At 39.6% G+C, this 15,088-nt stretch overlaps 1 protein-coding gene across 5 annotated transcripts in view; it reads right to left on the reverse strand.

Annotated features, from left to right (window-relative positions):
* Positions 1 to 15,088, reverse strand: part of ST7 (suppression of tumorigenicity 7) — a 245,467-nt gene that overhangs the window by 30,732 nt on the left and 199,647 nt on the right. For all 5 annotated transcript variants that reach the window (XM_023724624.1, XM_023724626.1, XM_023724627.1 and 2 more), the window contains 2 exons: positions 8,524 to 8,596; positions 6,947 to 7,049 (listed from right to left, as the gene is read on the reverse strand). In XM_023724624.1, the coding sequence (XP_023580392.1) occupies positions 6,947 to 7,049; positions 8,524 to 8,596 (176 nt within the window). The remainder of the gene's footprint in view (positions 1 to 6,946; positions 7,050 to 8,523; positions 8,597 to 15,088) is intronic.

Below are 15,088 nucleotides of genomic sequence, written 5' to 3' on the forward strand. Positions count from 1 at the left end.
CAAAGCACAGGATCTGTCTTCAAGGAGCGACAGAGCCCCTCAGGTTATGTTCCCCAGCTCCGAGTGTGAGCTGGATGCCTGCCCCTCCTACGCGGCCCCATAGCACTCTGCTAGCCTTACCGGTACACAGCCTGGTCTGTTTTCTCACTGACTGGGAGCTCCTTGAGAGAAGGGACCATGTTGTTATTAGTGTCCCAGTGCCTGGTACATGGTAGGTACTAAATAAGTGTAAGCCGAACGCACTCCTGGGAGGGAAAGGGGACTGTGCTACAGAATTGTACACATTTGGAGAATACAGAGGCTGATGGATGGCAGGAAGACTGCACTCTTTAGGACGAAGTAAGAGCTGGGGTACCTCTTGGTTATCCTGTTAAAGCAGAGTTAATACTGGTTAAGCAACAGTAGTTCAAACATGCTATGGGTGACAGGAGACACAGCAAGGTGTGTAACTCCCACCTGAGGGAGGAAAAGGAAGAATTCCTCTGCTGAAGGTATGAAAAGTCCTTACCTCTGACCAATGAGAATAGACAGCAAGCCAGAGAACGTGGGGGCAGGCAGGGAAGAGGGAAGGCGCACAAGCAAGCCTGGGACACTCCAAACCTATCATTCCTGGTCTGAAAGAAACGTCTAGTGCATCTCAAGTCTGCCCCTACCGCCTCTTTGACTCTGGGCATGTGGAACCCCGGACCACACAGCCTGTGGTAGAGGTGGCTGTCCTGGCACCTCCATCTCTTCCACTCATTGCTTCTCTTGTCCTGGTGGTGAGTAGTCAAGCATCACTTAACAGCCGACTCCAATTGGAAGGCAGACAGAAGCACCCCTGAGAATGAAACAAATAACTGCTTGTTTTTTCATGGGGTGAAGAAGAAATGCTTGGAGAAGAGTGAAAATTTAACAGAAACAGGAAGCATTTTGTGTACGTGTATGTGTGTGCATGTTACCTCTGTGTGTGTGTGTGTGTGTGTGTGTTAGGGACTGTTAAGGAAACTCTAACATCTGCGTACTCAGACAAGGAAATCTGAGTTGCACTATGGTGGTGCAACGGTTAAGTGCTCAGCTGCTAACCGAAAGGCTGGTAGTTCAAACTCACCCGGTGGCTCTGCAGAAGAAAGACCTACTGATCTGCTTCCATAAAGACTATAGCCAAGAAAACACTATGGGGCAGTTCCACTCACATGGGGTTGCTATAAGTCAGAATCAACTCGATGGTACCCAACAACAAAATTGATAGACAGTCTTGGTGTGGCCTCAGCCTCTATGACAGGGGGGACACCCTGTCTCTTGCAGGGTTATAAAGGTGAAACAGGCAGATACACTTCATGAGGCAACCTCATTCAAGCCTAGAACAAACTTACAGGCCTGGCCCACCTGAGGAGGCAGAGGGCAGAGAGACAAGGAAAGCAAGAGGCCTGAGTATGGAGAAGCTTCATTTCAGACACAAAGCACTGGGCTGAGAGAAGGGATGGGAGTGGTGAGTGGTGAGCAGGGCTGGTATGAAGCTCAGAACTGGAATACAAGGCACAGGTTGGAAATGGGTAACTACTAGCCATAAGCAAAGGATTCACTAAACAGCTATCAGCTGGGAATCCCTGAAGACAATAGCTGCAAGAAGAATATGCTAGAATCTTCCCTCAAATCTGGGAGCCCAACAGTGACCCTGTGGGCACTCAAGGTCACGGGCATTGTTGTGTCACTGTTGTTACTCACACTCTCTGGCTGTTCTGCAGGCTAGGGTGGCCCAAGAAGCACATGCTAATGCATGTTTCTAGGCAGCCTCTACTTCCACCCAGGCTGTAAGTGCATAAATGGAGCAGAAGGAAAAAGGGAAGTGATGAGGAAGAGGCCAACATGTGTGAGCACCTACATAATGTAATTCTATTGACTTTTCATCAGCCCTGTGAGGCTGTTATTTTTATCCCTATTTTATCAAAAAGGAAATGGGCAGGAAGCTAATTAACTCCCTCCATGGTTGCCTTTGGTCCCATAAGCAGGAAGTAGTAGGCGTCAATGTTTTGAACATTTTTTAACTCTTTTGACTATACTTCACAGCTCTGCCTACCCTTATGCTACAATTCCTAGCTCTGTGATAATCAATGTATTTTCTGAGTAATAAAGGGAATTCTGCACAATGGGCCTGACAATTCAGAAAAGAATAAATATACATGGCTGACAATGTTCCACCTCACCAAGAGTGTCAGAGAAATGCAAACTAAAAGAGCAAAATTCCATTTGTACTTAATAAAATCATAATGCCTTTTGTTTTCCTTCTTTCTTTTCTTTTAATAAACTGGTCAATGCTGGTGAAGGTGTGATGAAATGCTAAAGAGGGAGTCGTCTGCTGATGGGAGTGTAAACTGCCAAACCATTTTTGGTAAGAGATTTGGCAATAAGTATCAAGAACCATAAAGTGCTTCTATACTTGACTTGGTGATTCCAGTTCTATAAATCTATAATAAGAAAATAACACTAAAGACCAAAAAGTCTTTATACTAAGAAAATAATGCTAAAGACCAAAAAGTCTTTACGTCCAAAGAGGCTTTGGCTACAATCTAATATCCGAATACAAAGGACTGAAGAAGTAAATTATCCAGAAAACAGTTACTGAGAATATTTACAAAGGGTTTAAATGCACATGGACAAAAGGCTTAGACTTTAAATCAGAGGTTAATCTTTTCAAGGTCACAGAACTCTGAAAATCTGATGATCTTTTCCCCAGAAACAATAAATATATGCCCAACACCCAACCATAAAGTGGAAGAGCCTCATGTCAATTTTTTTAAATATGAAAGTATACGTATTAAAAATGCATAGAGAAAAGGCTAGAAGGAAATATTGTTAAATATGACTAGGTGACAGGATTACAAATGACTTTTCATAATTTTCTCTAATATAACAAAGAACTTATTTTTATAAAACCACCACAGAGAAAAAAATAGATCTAATACTACTTGTAACAAACAGATAATTTAATCTTTTTTTGGAAAATTGTCAGAAAATGAAAGTTTATTGGTTGTTCTGGTGGAGTTCATATAACATCCTCTACACAAATGTGTCTCTTCATAGAGAGAGCCTTGCAGTGTGCACGAGCGCTAGTCAACTCAGATCCATGTCAAGTAACGAGTCATTAACAGAACCGCCCTCCATCATATTTGCAGGGGAAGAAGAAAAGCCAAAGTCAAAAATCCAATAAACTATAACGATACAAAGATGAGGGTATAAACCCGAGATCAGGGTAATGCTTCATCTATCTAACACCATGTGAGTGTAATTTTCTCAGAAATGGAGAATAGTCCTTTCCATTTGCAAAGCTCCTATTTTAATTCCATCAAATGGAAAACATCCTATATTCGATAAGAGATTTTTTTGTCTTCTTAAACAGTATACCCAGTTCTCTAAAATCACCAGCAGCATCAAGACCCTAACACTTCTCCTCACAGTGCTGACAGTAAGTGCTCAGGAAATATATTAACAGAGGGACAGCCAAGTGCTGGACACTGATCTAGGTGCTGGGATACACGGCCCCTCTGGCTGCTCCCAATTATCCTGAAAAGGGGGTAGGAACAGCAAGTACATAATCAATGCACAGTGTTTGTGAGAGACCACAGAGGGGAGAGCAAGGCAGGACAGGAAGGCACAGGCTTCCTGGTGGTGACTTTTAATGGTGGGGGCAGGGGAATGTGTGAAGGATGAGTAGGATTTCCTTAGAGGAAGCAAAGAGGGAAGGGGAGGAGGATGTTTCAGAAATGATGAATGTTAGAAGGAGATGGAAAAAATGAAAAACAAGTTGGGTCAGATTGTGAAGGGTCCTGAAGAACCACCCAAGGAAAGAAATTCAGACCTTCTTTTGCAGGAGCTGGGAGTGACACAAAATGATCTGTAATGATGAATCTATGTGCCTATTTCTTCCTTACGAATCGGCTGGGATCTAACCCTTCAGAAATTCAAGGGTTTAGAATCTGGCTGTCTTGTTAGAGGCTCTCCTGTAGAACAGAGATCCAAGGCTTTCCTAAGTTTACTTCCCAGTCCTGCAGGGTGACACTTACTCCCCCTCCTCAGGTTTCCAGGTGAAGACAGTTCCTAAGAGAACCCCCCTAGAGTAAACAGCTAATATTTATCTTGGATGTTAAAACATTATCTATGTACCTTTGCTTAATGGGATTCCAGATGGAAATTTAAGGAAGGCAGGCCTAAGATACTATATTTAGTATTTCTTCTTATAGCAAACTAAAATTAGGTAAAATAGCATGTAGATACTGAAAATTCCTATGGTGGGCCACTGACCACTTCCTGTGAGAGGGGAAAGGAAGCCATGACATGACAGTATCTTGAAAAAATAGGAATTGTCTATAAGAAATGGGGTGCCTTGGGAAAGAATGTGTCCGCCATCATCTAAAGCATTCAAGCCTCGGCTGGACGGCCACCTGGTGGGATCTCAGAGGCAGTGGAGTGGGAGACTCGGAAGAAGTGTAGTGAGCCCTTTCAGCAGCCTGATGTGTGAGACTGGATTATTGCCAGGACTAAGGAGAGTGACACACATTTAAAGCAGCGCGGCCAGCCGCCATCTTTGAGCCAGGCACCGTTGTTTCTGACTCTGAGCAAAATCTGACAGGCAAGAGATTTGGTTGCTATGCTGTTCTTGTTTTCTAAGAGGGAGATTAAGTTTCTAGCAGGCCTTCGACCCGTAATTTTGCCCATTCCAGTTATGGTTTCGGGTCACCCAAATTTAAAAAATTTGGGCCTGTTCTGGTGTCGCCTCCTCAGCCATGACTGAACTGGGAAGAACCAGTTTGAAGCCTAACTAGAAACAACATATTCCCCTCAGCACTATCACCAACTAAGCAAACTGGTGGAGAATCCATTCCCTGGGTACCCTATCCTCTCTCGGTTTCGTAATTAGAAAGTAGAGTGGGATGAAATATTTAAATGTGTCCACTCTTAGAAGAACTGTATTTTTCAAGTGGAGTGTTACTGGACTGAGCCAAATTCTTCTATGGCAGCCTTAAACTATTTCTTAGGGCTTATAACATCCTTCAAGAGGCTCAACTAACCCTTTCTGACCATTATCATAGAATTAAATGGCTGCCTCAATAAAAAATTCTAACCTACAGCAAGCATCTTGCTGATTTTCTATCTTGTGCTCAGGATTACAAGGGTCTGTGTAGTATGCCCCAAGAAGTTAAGACTTGGTTCCTAGCCTTAAGGGGCCTCCAACAAACTAAATATCAATTATTTTAATACTTTATAAATATGTGGTGCTCAAGGATTTTCAAAAAACTTTCAATAAGTTATTTCACTTGATCTTTATCACGGAAATTTGTTAGGGCTTATATTTTTATCTTCTTTTGAAAGACTGAGGGAAGACACTGAATTCACAGAAGCTAAGTCCCAGGTCACATGGCTAGTAAGTGACAGAGCCAGAACTGGAACCCAAGCTTTTGACTCAGAATCCAGGATCCTGTTACACAATACTACCTCTAAATGAGCCTTATTTGGGCTTACAGAGGAACTCTGTAGTCAGAATGGTGTTTAATAAACATTCATTGATGACCTAAGTTTACTGTAATTCAGAAAAATATTTTCATGTTTAGTTTTAAATTTTAACCAAAGTTGAATAAACATTTGTAGATTAGCCAAAAAAAAAATCATATAAAGAGATATATTTTATAGCACCCTATATACAATCCCTAACTCTATACGTACTATGTTGTTCATTATCCACTTGAACTGTTGCTGTTGTTAGGTGCCATCGAGTCGGTTCCGACTCATAGGGAACCCATGTACAACAGAACGAAACTTTTTTTTCCCACTTGAACTAGAGCGGACAAATACATCCTTACGCAATTTCCTGCTAAGTGAAAGGATGACCTTGACTTGAGTAAAACCTCAGGAATGATATTAGATCACTTATCTCTGTCACTGTGGATATCAACAAAATAAATTAAAATAGGAAACTCCATAAATCCTCATCACACAACACACTTATACAACAGACACACACATGCCACCCTTTCGCTAATTACTGTAACAATACAAAAATAAAAAAACCTTCCTTTGTCATTTTTCACCAATACACGTCCTTAGCAGACATCTTGCCAAGAAATTATTCCTTGTAGTCCCTGATGTGAATTGCAGGAACAGTTTCTTAGAGGTCAAAATGTGCTTTATCCAGAAATATCCAGAAACTAAAAGAGGGCTTCAGTTTCTGGCCTATTATGCAGCAGGTACCCAACTACAGGTAAATCATAAATGTAAATCCAACTCCTGAATAAACAATCATAGAGATACAGTGACAATTTTAGAAATAAAAAATAGATTTGATTCCCTTAAAATTAATCTTAAAAAATATATATGGGAAATATTGAGTACTTATAAATTGTCAATCGTGCAGTTAACAAGACAAATATTCCCTACTACACATAGCTATTAAAATGGCAATCACAAATCAAAAGAAAAATACTTCTTCATACTTAGAGGTTTTCCCCTCTTATTTTCTTGCCAATACTGATTAATTATGTTTTATTTATACAGACATGGAATGTAACCTTCGACAGTATTTCTTATTGCTTTTATTCACAATAAGATTTACTTCCTGAATTGGGTGTAAGTAAGACTATAGCTGGTATGAAATACCTACCAAATGCAACGACACCCTTGGGATCTCCACATTTTGCCAATTGCAGACTTCCTGACCCCGCCTGTCTAAGCCAGGTCCATCAATTTACCCTTATTATGTGAAGCCCTGAATTTGGCCCCAAAGCCTCTCAAATGTAGCTTTTGCTTAAAAATGAGGCTAATGACCACAGACTATACAGCACCTCAACATTTGTTGGCTGCAATTCATTTTTGTTTTTTTTAATAACTGGGTGTATTCGAAACATGACATTGTGGTCAGTGAATGCTTTCTCTGCTATCATAACGAGTTTCTGTGGGGATTCCACACACTCACTTTTGGCACATGAGGATTGAATTCCACAGCTCTATGAATGGCCTCTACCGCGTTCATCTCTGCTGTGCTCAGCCCCCGCCGAGATGCAGCCTCGGGAGAGAATCTGAAAAGCAGAAAGACAAACACCATCAAGTTGGGACCACTGCTTGGGCAACAACCTGGAAAGGCATCTACACATCAAGGGCCCATAAAACCACAGCGAGCCAATGGCACGAGCTCTCCACACCTCCACTACATGGAACCTCTGAGTGACCCCTCAGGCCGAGGCCAACAAAAACCCCAGCAGAAGCAGAAAGCGTGCTTGCATCTAATCGCGGCAGGAATTAGATTCAGCTGTCAAGTCTCTCTGTCTAAATAGCTAATCTAAATTTTCTAGAGGTACCTGCTTAGGTAGGGGGTGATGGGGAAGGAAGGACTGACAAGGGCAGACAATGTAGGAAAAAAGAGAAAACTATGTTACAGAAGAGCGCACTTGGTTAAAAACAGAACTGGGGAGAATTTTAAAGGGGGCTCCCAACCCAGTATCAGTGCTGCCAAGGAGGGTTAAGTTGTTGCAGCTTCAGCAGCAGGTGAGCCTGCGGGGGGCCGTTCCGGCAGGGGGTGTGCATGCCCAAACTGCGGGCAAGACACCTGCCCAAGTGAATGAAAAAAACCAGACCATGCAATCTCTTTCTCACCTCACACCCAGGGCTAACTCCAGAGCTGTGCTTGGCAGGCAGACACCACAGGGGAAGCTGTGACAACCCTGGCCCTGCCCTCCCAAGCTGGAGTCGCTGTGTAGGGAGAAAAGATGTTGCAGTAGGTACTGGCGATCTACAGGATAAAAAAGAATGAAAGAAAATTACTTCGGTCTTGAAGTGCACACACACTTAACAGCAAACCTGTCTGACATAGCAGAGGCTGTTTTCTGTTCCTGTTATCTGTTTTCAGTGCTACAGAGGGGCTGTATCGGGAAGGGTAGGCAGTTGTGAACTCAAAAACAGTTAAGCCATCTATTCTCTTGTACCTGCCAGTCATTCTTGGACGCTTAAGGAAATTCTCTATGTCACAGCCACCTGCCTGAATAAAATGGGCAAACGTCCCACTGAGATGGCAACTGAAATTAAACGGGCCCTGGTGTGGGGGACGCCTTTGGAATTGATGACGCGAAGAATGGGAGCTGACCACCCCCTCAGCCATATTACATGTTGTCATGACTACTACCCCACTGTGGACTGCTGAAGGAAGACGAAGACGAAAAAAGTGAATAAAAGGAAGGCATTTTGTGTGAGTCCCAAGCAGGCCTTTTGGTATCTACTGTCTGGCAAAAAAACAAAACAAAAAAAAAAACACCACCTCAGAGGCATAGAATTTCATATAAATCCCTCTTTAGGGACCCATACACCCTTATGATACCTGGGGATATATATTTCCTCCTTCTAGTAGTGAAAGAAAAGATCAGCAGGTTTTGGAAAATGCATGCTCATAAGCAGGGATCTTACAAACTATGAGAAACTTCCAGAGAAAGTCCTCAGAGGCAACACATCTCCTTAAGTCAGGCCAGGCATTTAGTACCACAGAAGTTATTATTCACTTACTTGTCAGAGACAGCTCTTGCTTTGAGCAAGGCAGCTGTGTAGCATATTGTTGCCGACTTTGGTAAGCTTATATCTGTTAGAGAAAAAGAAAAAGAAAAGAAAGTAGGGACACTTGTAAATTTGCAGAAACAAAGAACAATGATTTTTAATACATTTTTTAATCACGTAAGCATTTTAATCATTTAAGTCAAATAATAAAGCATAAATCAGGGATGTTTTAATATACAGAGTACATAGGAACTTCAGCTGTATCTTTAAGTATTGTGGTGGTGTGAGAAACTAAGGGTAATTCATATTTTGTGAATAAATCCATCAGGCTGATTTTTCATCAAATATATCACCTATTTAATATCTGGATTGTCATACATTGAGCTTATTCAAAGCAGAGAATAGCTATAAGTATATAAATTTAGGTAATAAGTGAACATCCTTGATTATCATGAGAGGCAAACATGACTTCTATGTCACTTATAAAAATTTTTCAACAAATACTAATGTGAAGAAAAAATATTGCCTAGATTAAAAAAAAGCACAATAAATTATTCTTTAATGGACAGATTTAAACCAGATTTTTAAAATTTATTTGCATTACATTTTAAGAATTTCATATTCAGTTTTTAATAGCATATGTTAAACATGTAAAAGTCAAGGGTGTATATAATCTTTTTAAAATTATACAATTTTTGTTCATTCAAACTCATGACAAACCCCCTTTCAAATGAAGCCTAATTTATCACCTGGAAAAATGGTTCTTTCAGTTTGTATAGAAAATTTCTTATAGAAAATTACTCATGAATTACCCATCTGAGGAAGGGACAAGGATGAGTAACAGATTCAGATAGAGTTTACAGGGAAATAAAAATACAGGGTACAACTGAGAGTAGATACAGTCAAAGAGGGTAATCCCTTGGGGAAAAATTTTTTTTTTAAATCATGATTCCATTTCTCACCAGAATAGGATGGATTGGTATTTTTTTAACACCTGCAACCAAATTTACAGTACGATAAAAGAAATACTTTGTTAATTTGGAACAGATAAAAACATGCCATTCACAGGTCCTGCACTCTTGGTCACTCAGGTTAAAGAAATTCTAACACCTGGAATGTCCTACGAGTTTCTTCAAAGGACTGTATATAACTTAGCAAGGATGACAGAAGGATTTACAAGGAAAGTCTCATACTCAGCCAACAGACACTATAAGAAAATAATTTCACAAAAGAAAACCAATCCCACATCCAATAACAAGTATTTACCATCAATTCCATCATGAGGAATTTCTTTCAGGGAAATTTCAATGGCATTGATAAAACACAAATAATCATAGAAAATACCAACATAAAACTGAAAGGGAAAAATGTCTTTATAACCCAAATCTCATAAACTATACTCAAACAAAATTTCACCATCATACGCATAGTATAAAATGATGTGATTATGACTAAGTAGAAAAAATGAATGTTGGACACTCGTGATCTGTCTTTTTGTTTTGTCAATATAAACATTTAACAGCTTCCCAGTGTGAAAAATCTACCCAGAAATCAAATATCTTATTTTTTAGGGTCCACTTGCTACTGGAAGATGATAAAAAGCTGCAGATAATACACACTGTGCTTAGAAGTTCAGACTTTTATTTAAAAATTATCCACAGCTTTGTCTCCATCTCTGGTGTTGCCTGTGTCCCTTCTGTCTTAACCTGGCACCTTGCTGTGAAGTGGTAACCAATGAAAAGCTCTAGGAAGGAATTGAGGCTGAAAATAAGGATCACATTCATTTGAAGCTTGCAATGCAAAATGAGTCCTCACTTGGTAAACTAAAGAAAATCCGCTAAGGACTTAGCTTCTTAAGGAGAAAGATCAGATTGTGTTTTGATGGGTACCTAGTCAATCAAACAAGCATATTTACCTACTTGGCAACTCAGAAAATGATACAACTGAAGTGCTCCAGGAGAAGACTAAAGATGCCTAATCAAAGGTGACCTTTCACACCAGAACCATGTCTCTCACCCCATAGTTGGGACCCATAAACCCGTTGCTGTCGAGTTGATTCTGACTCATAGTGACCCTATAGGACAGAGTAGAACTGCTCCACAGAGTTTCCAAGGAGTGCCTGGTGGATTCGAACTGCCAACCTTTTGGTTAGTGGACGTAGCTTTTAACCACTACACCACCAGGGTTTCCATAGATGGGATAGTTACAACTAAAAAACGCATTAGATTCAGCAACATTATGACTACTATAGTACATTTTCTCTATTAAAGAAAAATTTTACTTCTACTCCTTTATCATATGTAAAGTAAGTGGTATATGTGCACAAATATAATACTTAAAAATTAAATAATAAAAAATATTTTTAAATCAATATCAAATGGGAAAGGGGGGCATGGCTCTATGAAAATACCCCATTAGTGGCATGCTTACTCCACTCTAGTAAATTATTTTGCTCTCACAGTTAAACAAAAATTTACAAAGTAAAAAGCTCTTACATAACTTGTTTATTTAGATTTTGTCAGATTTTGTTTTTCTTTTAACTGTAAAAACAATAATGTCTCTTTGGTAAGGAGATATTATACTGACGGCAATTTGTCTCTAAGGAGGATGAATCACTCTAAAGAAATTGATCCTAGATAAGTTTCCCTTCATAAAAAGTGTCTTTTCTTGTTTAAATGAAGGTTTTGTTTATACATTTAAAAAAATATGCTAATCTTTCTGCAGATCACTTTGGCAATGTAAACCAAAAGCTTTAACATTTTACATACCCAGGAATTCCACTTCTAAGACTTTATCCTAAGGAAATAATCATGGATGTGCATGAAGATTTAGCTTTAAGGATGTTCATTACAACATTGTTTTAATGGTGGAAAACTGGCAACAACCTAAATGTTCAATCACAGGAGATTGATTAAGGTACTATACATCCATAGAGTGCAGTTCCATGCGGTCATGAAATCATGTGGTAGAAAGCATTTCATGACCTGGGGAAATGTTACATTGTCGTGCACACATTCGTAAGTAAAACAAGCTTACAAAAAACATGATCTCATATTTATTTTTAAAAGCATTTATATGCACAGAAAGAAAAAGATTGGAATAATAAATACCAAATGTCAATAGTGTTTATTTCTGGGTGGTCAGATTATAGTTTTTTTCTACTGTCCATCTGTATTTTCTAAGCTTCCTATAATATATATGCAATAACAGTGATTTTTTTTTAAGGATAGATGCTAAAAGGAAGATATCTGTTCTACAAATTATCTGAAACAAATCCATGGGCGGAGCTGGACATAGACAAAAGTGGGGTTTATGATAGGAAGCGCTGTCTGCCTGCAGATCCATCAGCTGCACTTACACACACCATTGTGAAAGTGTGGGTGTTCCTTTTGCAGTGTGTCTGGGACTGGGCAGTCACCATTAACCATATTTTAACCTAAATAATCAAGAAGCCCTGGTGGCACAGTGGTTAAGCATTCAACTGCTAACTGAAAGGTCGGTGGTTTGAATCCACCAGCCACTCCACGGAAGAAAAACGTGGCAGTCTGCTTCAGTAAAGACCATAGCCTTGGAAACCCTATGTGGCAGTTCTACTCTGTCTTATACGGCCCCTATGAGTCAGAATCAACTCAGTGGCATCGTTTTTTTTTCTTTTTCCCCCAATCAAATAATCACCTCATATCTAAGTCTGAGGCAGGAATTGCATTAATTTGGCTTACTTTTGAGAAAAACCATACACTACCTATAGGAGAAAGCTAACTATTTTGGGCCAATTGCTGCATGTGGGTTACCTCTTTGATTTCCAAAAAATGGCTTAGCCAGTTGCCATCAAGTCCATTCTGACTTATGGCGAGCCCATATGTGACAGAGTAGAACTGCTCCATAGGGTTTTCAATGGTTGATTTTTTTTGAAAATGGTTCACCAGGTCTTTCTTGCCAGGTACCTCTGGGTAGACTTGAATCTCCAACCATTTGGTTAGCAGCCAAGCACATTAACCATTTGCACCACCCAGGGACTTCACAAAAGGGCTTAGACTTGGCTATTGTTCTGATTATAATTTTTTAACTTTTTATTTTAAATAATTATAAACTCACAGGAAGTTGTATAAATAGTACATACCTTTGACTCAGCTTCCCCCAGTGGTGTTATCTTATATAGCTGTGGTACAATATAAAAACCAGAAAACTGACAGTGGTACAGTACTGTTAACTGGACTATAGACCTTGTTCACCATTCTTCACATCTATTCTGTGTGTGTGTTGCTGTTGTTGCTAGTTACTTTCAAGTCAATTCCGACTCATGGCGACCCCATGTGTGCACAGTAGTACTGCTACATAGGATTGTCAAGCCTGTGATATTTCAGAAGCAGATTGCCAGGCAGGACTTCTGAGGCATCTTTGGATGAGTTTGAACTGCCAACCTTTTAGGGCTTGTAGTCAAGAGCTTAATCGTTTGCGCCACCCTACAGTTCTATGCAGTTCTATCGCGTGTATACATTTGTGTAACCACCAGCACCATCAAGATACAGAACTATTCCATCACCACTAAGGAACTCTCTCGTGGTACCTCTTTATATTTCTGTACACTCCTCAACACCCCCCACCTGTCCCATGGCAACCATTAATCTGTTCTCCATCTGTATAGTTTTGTCTGCCTACTCTGATTTCATGCTTTTATCACTAAGGAAATGGATAAAACGATAAGGTGAATAGAGTGACTAACAGTAGTGATGAATATAGTTATGTTGGAAGTTTTGAGTGAAAATAACAAGAAAGCATCTTCTTTCCAATACTGACTGTGATTTATGCAGAAATCTTATTGGGAGGCATAGACTATCAAAATAATTCTAAGTCAGTCAGATTTTGTATGAACAGACCCTTTAACTATGGTATTTAGCTACCATTATTACTAAGAAATTCCCTTAACTGGAATCCAAGATGGGATCAAAAGGAAGTAATGAGACATCAATAATTCTCTTACTCACTGCAGAAACAAGGAATGCCACATAAATGCCTCTCACTTAAGCAAAGCTGAACTGCTAGCATTATTTTAATTTTCCTTCCACCTTTTTGTCATCTGTGTTTCACACAGGTCCTTTTCTGAAAGGCAAATGACTATCCCCAAGTGTCTCAGACATGCAAAATAAAATTGTCATAAAAGTCTTTCATTAATAACTGTAATCTTGGACTTAATGCAAATGGAATCACTGAGTATATGTCTGTTCTCTTTGACTCAGCAGAACGTGTCTGAGGTTCACCCATTGTGCAGTATGTATCAGTTGTTAGTTCTTTTTTATTGCTGAGTAATACTCCATTAACTATTTTCTTGCTAATGTATATTTGGATTTTCAGTTTGGGGCTATTAAGAATAAAGGTGTTTTGACTATTCCTGTACATTTTTTTTTAAATATATAAACTCATTTCTCTTAGATATATACCTGGAAACAGAATTGCGGGTTCTTAAGGTAGACGTGTATTTACCTTTACTTGGAAACAGTTAAACAGTGTTCCAAAATGGTTGTATGAAGTTTGTAAAACTAACATATGGTGATGAAGGTCAGGAAAGCAGTAACTTCTCAGTTGGAGGGTAGTTATTGGCTGAAAGGCACTTGAGGCCATCTTCTGGGATGATGGAAAGTTCTATTTTGCATTCTGGGTGATGGTCACATGGGTGTATAAGTAAGTGAAAAGTCATCCAGCTCTACACTTAAGGTTGTGCATGTTACTATATGTAATTTATACCTCAATAAAAAATAATTTTTAAAAACCCTTCAATTCTGTGGTCACCTGACATTCTCTCACCAGTGTAACCTTAATAACCTTTTACTGGCCTTTTATCATTCTGCTCACCTCCATTCTCTCTGTGCGTCCTCATCTAAAATCACTTACTAGTTTTGCCTTCCACAACAAAACAGAACATGACTCTCCTTCAAGTTGTCAGCCTTTCAAATATTGTTGCTGTTGTTATGTGCCGATGAGTCGATTCTGACACATAGCGACTCTACAGGACACAGCAGAACTGCCCCATTAGGGTTTCCTAGATTGTAATCTTTAGGGAAGCAGACCCTTGCTTTTTGAGAGCAGAGCTGCTAGTAGTTTCGAACCGAAGACCTTTCAATTAGAGCCAAATGTTTTAACCACTGCATCACTAGGGCTCCTTTTTAAAATAATAATAATAATAATAAAAACAAACCTGTTGCCATCAAGTCAATTGACGGTTAAAATATCTCCTATAAACCTATTCTTTTGCAGGATAACTACCTCCAGTTCTTCAACTGACATACTCTTCAGAACTCACCTTTTTTTTGGTTACTGGGCCATGTGTAATTTCAAAATATGAGAACTACAAACAGGAATAATTCTCTAAATCCCCCAAACCTGACCAGTCCAGAGTTCAGGGGGATGTGCAATCTGATGAACTACAGCCACTACACCTCTCTGAATGCCATCAAGGACAGCCCTGGGGTTCAGCAGCCGGTGTTGGGCAGGAATCTCATTGTTTCCTATGATTGTGTATCAATAGATATGCCAAGATTCTACTCACACTGAGTTCAGCCAAAGCCAGGTCTTTTCTCTC

The sequence above is a fragment of the Trichechus manatus genome, unplaced genomic scaffold (genome assembly GCF_000243295.1).
Source record: "Trichechus manatus latirostris isolate Lorelei unplaced genomic scaffold, TriManLat1.0 scaffold00251, whole genome shotgun sequence".
Lineage (NCBI taxonomy): Eukaryota > Metazoa > Chordata > Mammalia > Sirenia > Trichechidae > Trichechus > Trichechus manatus.